Raw genomic sequence first — 7,391 nt, 5'->3', positions numbered from 1 at the left:
GACCTTTTGATGATCAACGTCCAGGATGAAGCTTTTGAATGAAACTCTTATTTTATCTTTTCACGAGTTCCATATGGAAGACCATGAGATGGATATAAATATATTATACAAGAAATAGAAATATGCTAATTTACACAAAAATGAATGGTCATGATCATATTAATAAATTAATAAACATATATCTAAGAATAATATATGGAATCCAGTAATGTAGGACTTGGCTTGGGTACGTTGAAATTGGAAGTTTCGGATCAAGACATCATGCATGTGTTCTAGATCGAACAAGATCATTCAATTAATTAATAGAAATTTGTCCCTCATTCAGAAAGTCTAGTCGTTGAAAATGGATGCAAATAATTTTGTTCAACTGCATTTATTATTACGATAACAACTTATTTTTGTGAAATAAACTACAGAGAACGAGATGGGATCGCATTAAATGCGCAATGCTAGTAGTACTGTAACGCAAGTACTTTCGAAATACATCGACCATATTACTAATAAAATGGCAGTTGACACGACTTTTTGTCACGTTAAGGGTGTTGAATATTGGATGATATATTTGAAAACTGAGAAATTAATAAAAAGATAGAAAGTAGATAAGAATTAATAAAAATGAGAGAGGTTAATTTGGGTATGTCACGAAAATGTATCTAGATTGAAATAATAGTATATATTCGCTGAAGGCGATAATTAATAAGTATATTTTAAACAAACTGATTATTTACGACGATTTATTTCAGATGAATTATTTGCGACGATAACGACTATTTATAACAAAAACAGATTCATTTTGATAGGAAATAATAACTATTTTTTCTGAAAATAACTGGTCACAAATTATAAACAGCTTTCTTGTAATGGGGTTATTTTCATATAATTTATGCAAACAAGTTTTTGACTTATGAACATGCATTAACCATATTAATAATATATCGAGTGGTACGTACGTAGTTGATCATATGACTTTCTGTCACGTTAATGTTGTTGATCATAGGGAACTGTTATATTTAAAAACCAAAAACATAAACAAGAAATAGATAAGAATTGATCTAAAAGAGAAAGGAGTGGGCATACCAAGAAAAATGTATATTTTGATTGAAATAATAGTATTCGTTTAAGAGCCTATAAAAAAAAATAGTATTTGCTTAAGAGAATTTAATTAATAATATTATATACAATTTTAGAACGTGCAATGTAACACCCCGACCCCGAGGGTCCGGAGAGTTAACTCATAAAACCTGATAATCAACTCTAACAAGGCTAGAGTACTTCCAAATTCAAGAATTTATCCATTTTCCCAAACCTCAAATCTGACGTATATACTTCAATTAAATAAATCAAATAAACTCATCTATCCAATATTCAATCCAACAACCCAAATAAAATCAACTCTTCTTCATGTCTCAAATAACAACTAGAAATAATATAATATTAACATAAGTATCCATAAACCGTCTAAATCCATTGAAGCAAACTTAAGAAAAATAATTAACCTCCAACACTAACGCTAATATCATGAGATACCCAACAACAAAACAATGCTAATCTTCTCCATAGACTCTAATACTGATCTTCAGCTGAGCCATCGATGTCATCTGAAATATTATGAAGATTAACGGGGTGAGTTATCAACAACTCAGTAAGCAGAGAGCATATACTAGCATGTAAACATGAGCATTTATAACATTTGATAAGCCGAACAGAACATTTACTTTCAGAATGAAGAAACAAAACTTGTACAAAAATATTAGAGCGAAATTTTCAGAAAAATGAACTTATTCCAAAAAGAACTTCCGTTGACATTTCTAAACTGAAACATTATAATCTTATCTTCATTTAATATCACATCGGGACAATACCATGTTTAACCCCCGTGGTAGGGTTATAAACCACCATTATACCCGTGGCTGGGCCATATTCCATGTTTAACCCCCGTGGTAGGGTTATAAACCACCATTATACCCGTGGCTGGGCCATTTTCCATGTTTCACCCCCGTGGTAGGGTTATAAACCACCATTATACCCGTGGCTGGGCCATTTTCCATGTTTCACCCCCGTGGTAGGGTTATAAACCACCATTATACCCGTGGCTGGGCCTTTACAGAAACAGAACGGATTTCATCGAAAATCCGATTACAATCATATACAGAATCAGAACTTCATGCCAAGATTTTCAGATGACACATCATATCAAAACAAAACACTGAAAAGCTTTAGATAATTTCACATGTTGGAGATAAACATAAACAAAATATCCTCATTTGTTCATAACAAAACTTCCAGATTTTCATATTCGCTCTTTTACATAGTTCAGAAATAAAGTACACAAAACTAGCTCATGTCTACACCAGTCATGACAGAAAAATACTTTCTCTTATATTGAATTTATGCATATGCAGAATAAACATCTGAGGTTGTTTTCAGCTCATTTCTTTTCAAAAACAAACACGTTTATTTTCAAAGTCAACCTCATTTTATTTCTTTTATGCAAAACTAGTATATGAACCCCGCTTACCTGGACTTCTTAGCTTTTCAGAAATTTCTTCAAAAAAATGTTGAGTCGACTAATAATCGTCACCTATAAAAAATAATCACACAATTTCCGTAAGTTTTCAACCAATTACGGATTTCCATATTTAAGCCTAAGCTTCTAAAATAATCTATCTTAATTTCTCAAAACTTAAAAATCCTCATAATCCCAAAGTATATCATTACTTCATAAAATCACCAATATCCACCACAACCCACGTCATACACAAAACACCAATATTTAAACCCGAACAGCCAACAAATCTCATAGTCTAAACCAATCATACTAACAACTCCATCACCCAATCCAATCAACCCCGTTACTCCTCGGACTCAGTCCGGCAAAACCAACCAGCAATTAAAATACAGTGTAATGTGCTAGTGCAAAAATACATTAAATTCACGAGAATTCTTTGAAAAAATACTTACATTGCTATATAATGATTTCCGAAGGATCACGAAACTGAAAAAGGCGACGTCTGAGCAACACCACAGTGTAAAATACACTGTGGCCGTGGGTCACAAATACCCACTTTTCAACGGAGACAAACGAAGACCCCAAAATGATAGGGTAGGGCCTAGAGAGGTCGGTGAAGCCAATGGTGGTGGTGGTTTGCCGTGGATGACGGCGCAAATGGTGGTTTAAGGCCAAAAACGTACAAATCAGAAATGGACTTGGTGGGGCTTCACCGGTGACGGATCGGAGCTGGGGTTGGGTCCAAAGAGTTGCCAAGAGGTCAGGGATGAAGTGGTAGGAAGATGGTGGCCAATGGTGGCGCGACGGCGGCGCGCGAAGGAGGTGAAGGCCGCGGCTTCAAGCCGTGCGTGGAGGCTAACGGTGGCTCGGATGGAAGTGAGGTTGGTAGGGTGAGGTCGCCGGCGGCAGGGGAACCAAAAGGAGGGGGCGGTGTCGACCACGGAGGCTCGACGGCGGTGGGCTGGGTGGAGGCCGAAGTCGCACGGGGAGAGAGAGAGGGTCGGGCTCGCGCGGGAGAGAAAGAAACCGAAGGAAAAAGGAGAAAAGAAAAAAAAAAGAAAAGAAAAGGAGAGGAAAGAAAAAGAGGGGAAAAGAAATGAGGTCCAATCCTCATTACTTGGGTCACGAAAATGATCCAACGGAAACGATTTTAAAACCATAAGTTAAATAAAATAATTTAAACGTAATGGTAAAGTCAAATTGAAATAATTAAATCACCCAGGGATTAATTTAAATATTAAAAGCAATTTAAATGCATAACAATAAATAAATATCAAGAAAGCACACAATAAAATAATTTTCACCAATTTAACAAATTAAAATCATAGAAATAAACTCACTAAAAAATCCAACCAATTTTAAAATAGAAGGATAAATTTTTGAATAAATAATAAAAATCCTTCAGTAAAAAATTACACTAAAATACGGGGTGTTACATGCAACCTTTTAAAAGAAAAAAATTGATAAATTTAAAACTCATGAAAATTATTTTTCAATGGCGGATTTCACTTTTTTTTTAAAAGAGAATTACTATATCTAGTAGTATACGAATTTAATATGTTTTAGTCAAAGATGACTATTTCCATATATACAACCTACAAAGAAATGCACTACGTACCATTGCTAGCTTTCGATCGATAATGTCTGTTTTCGCTGTACCCATATGGCTTCCACTTCTCCTTCTTCTCCCCCTTCTGCTACTCATGAAAAACAAAATTCATGGTCGGAGGCAAAACAAAAGCCTTCCACCGAGCCCTCCATACCTTCCCATTATAGGCAACTTGCACCAGATCGGTAATTTACCACATCAATCTCTGTCGCGACTCGCCCAGAGATATGGCCCTGTGATGCTCCTCAAATTCGGTGCTAAACCGATTGTTGTTATCTCTTCTGCTGAGGCTGCAAAAGAGGTCTTGAAAGTTCATGATCTCGACTGTTGCAGTCGACCTCTCTCAGCCAGCGCTAGAAAACTGACGTACAATTATCAGGATATAGTCTTTGCACCTTATGGCGAGTATTGGCGAGAGATAAGGAAAGTCTGTGTTCTTGAGCTTTTTAGCGCGGCAAGGGTGCAGTCATATCGTTCCATCAGGGAAGAAGAAGTGGCTTTGCTTGTGGATTCAATATCTCAGTCTTCATCTTCTGCAACCCCTGTGAATCTCATGGAGAAGATGCTGCCTCCTGCTGCAAGTATTCTCTGTAGGATTGCTTTTGGAAAGAGCTTCCGGGGGAGTGATTTGGATAATGAGAAGTTTCAAGAAGTTCTTCATGAGGCTGAAGCCATGCTTGCAAGCTTCAGTGCATCTGAGTTCTTTCCATACGTGGGATGGATTGTGGACAGGCTCTCTGGTAGATTTCAAACACTTGACAAGATTTTCCATGAGTGGGATAACTTTCTACAACTGGCAATTGATTTTCATCTTAATCCCGACAAGACAAAAGAGGAACACGAAGACCTTGTCGATGTGCTGCTCAGAATAGAAAGGGAGCAAGCCAAGTCTGGTGGAGCTACGTTCACTAGAGATAACATTAAGGCGATCCTCTTCGTAAGAACACAATCTTTCCTCCCATGCGTTGTTATTTATTACGGATTCCTAATTTGTTTCTGCTTAAAGTTTTCTTTAGCTATACAGAAAATATAAATACATAATCTCTCAACTTCTTATGATCACAACTTAATATCTCAACTAGAAGAAAAATATATATACAAAATAAAAATTTTGAGTCAGTACTAAATGAGCAATAGATAATGTAAAACTATAAATCTCATGTCTCTCTACCACTTAAATTCTTTTAAGTCCAGACAAAAAACTTGAAGAGACCTAGATCTCTATGGTTATTATATATATATATATATATATAGACTATCTTAACACTTCAAAGATTTATAAGGACAATAATAAATGTCAATGGCCGACACCTTTCTATTCTTTTCATTTGAAACTTTACCGATTCAGCAATGTTTTGAGACCCGAATTTGGGTCTCAAATAGTTTTTTTTTTCTCAAGTGATTAAGAAATTATTTTTTAATAATGTTGTGAATTTTTATTTTTTTATTAAATATTTATCATGAGTAAAAAAATACATGAAAAAAGAAAAAAGAAATAAAAAAAACTATGTTTACCTTTTCGGCGGGTTCTCGGGCTACATCCCGAGGGATGTAGCAGTACTCTTAGGGATTAGGATTGTATTTGCTATTATAGTTATGAACCTACGTACGGTTCTGATCACCTGCTGCAATTAACCCTCATATTTGTGTCCGTATCAGGATATATTTCTAGGTGGAAGCAACTCTGCTGCAATTACCACGGTATGGGCAATGGCAGAGCTTGCAAGGAACCCACGAGTGATGAAGAAAGCGCAAGATGAAGTCAGAAATCTCGTTGGAAACAAAGGAAAAGTCGCAGAAAGCGACACTCCTCATCTTCCTTACCTCAAGATGATAATGAAAGAAACTCTCAGATTGCACCCTCCGGCCGCAATGCTTCTTCCAAGAGAAACTATGGCACCTTTTAAGATCAGCGGTTACGACATTTGCCCAAAATCATTGCTGCAAGTAAACAACTGGGCAATAGCAAGAGACCCTGAATACTGGAAAGACCCAGAAGAATTCAACCCAGAAAGGTTCGATGATAGCTCTATTGATTATAAAGGGCAAAACTTTGAGTTCTTGCCCTTTGGATCTGGTCGAAGAGGTTGTCCTGGGATGCATATGGGAACGACCACAGTTGAGCTTGCACTTGCCAATCTTTTGTACTGTTTCGATTGGAAATTACCCAGTGGGATGAAAGAGGAGGACATTAACATGGAAGAATCGACTGGTCCGGGCCTTACCAAGAAAAGAACACCACTGAAACTAGTTCCAGTCAATTTTTTTTAGTGGGAGTCAGGAAATAGCATTAGCTGAAGAGCATCCCCTCTGGAATGGCTTCTTTTGTCGATACATGCATATGCTGCTACAGTACTCTTCTTGTGAAATAAGTGGCAGCAAATAAATGGCGTGTATGCCTTAGTTAATTTGTTTATGATGGTCATTGTTAATTTCTCTTACTAAGAGCACTCTCATTGGATTAGTAAAAATTAAAGGACAATTTTGATGAATGTAAAAGAAATTTAATTTTTGACTATTCCATTCATATAAATCTCCACATTAGAATAGCTATTTTTTCATTATATAATAATAAAATAATATAAGATAAATTTTGTTTAGGTTATTCACATTAAATCTCCACATTAGATTATACATTTATTCATTATATGATAATGAATAACTAACAATTTCAAAAATATTTAATTTTTTTAATAATTAATTTATTTAATTTTATCATATTTTACTATTCTACTTATTATATGTTAATTAATAATCATGTTCTTATTAAATTAATATATCACTAAGTCAAGTTAATATATTAATTGTGATAAAATATGTGATAGAAAGAAAGGGAGAGAGAAATAATTAATAAAATATGTATTTGATGTATGTACAGTAACTTTCAAATTTGGAAAAACTTTTGAAAGTCAAATTTGAAAGTCACTGTAGCTAAATTCTAAATATTTAGAATTTGACTAATCCAATATGAGTATATTTTACTCTTGAATAGCTAAATACTCATTGGATTCAGTATTTAACTAATCCAATGAGAATGCTTAAATGATATTGTAATTGACCACAAAACCCCCTCATGATTTGGTTTATCATTTTGTATTAATTATATTGATTTGGTTTCTCAGATGAATGTAACACCCGGACCCAGAAATTGTATGGTTGAACTACGAAATTTTTTATTTTTTTTATTTTTAAGCTTGCTATTTTAGATTTTTTTTTTTTTGTTTTTTTTGTTTTTATGTTATGGATCGAGTTGTGATTTTTTTTATTTATTTA

The 7,391-nt window shown here is 34.8% G+C and overlaps 1 protein-coding gene across 1 annotated transcript; it reads left to right on the top strand.

The window, feature by feature from the left end:
* The first annotated feature begins 4,131 nt into the window (after positions 1-4,131).
* Positions 4,132-6,651, top strand: LOC108986116 (cytochrome P450 71B9-like). The gene is made up of 2 exons (XM_035686731.1): positions 4,132-5,055; positions 5,778-6,651. Exons 1-2 carry the CDS (start codon positions 4,150-4,152, stop codon positions 6,387-6,389), a joined length of 1,518 nt encoding a protein of 505 aa, XP_035542624.1. The 5' UTR covers positions 4,132-4,149; the 3' UTR covers positions 6,390-6,651.
* Positions 6,652-7,391: the final 740 nt, after the last annotated feature.

The sequence above is a fragment of the Juglans regia genome, chromosome 16 (assembly GCF_001411555.2).
Source record: "Juglans regia cultivar Chandler chromosome 16, Walnut 2.0, whole genome shotgun sequence".
Lineage (NCBI taxonomy): Eukaryota > Viridiplantae > Streptophyta > Magnoliopsida > Fagales > Juglandaceae > Juglans > Juglans regia.
This window is presented reverse-complemented; position numbering and strand designations above follow the sequence as displayed.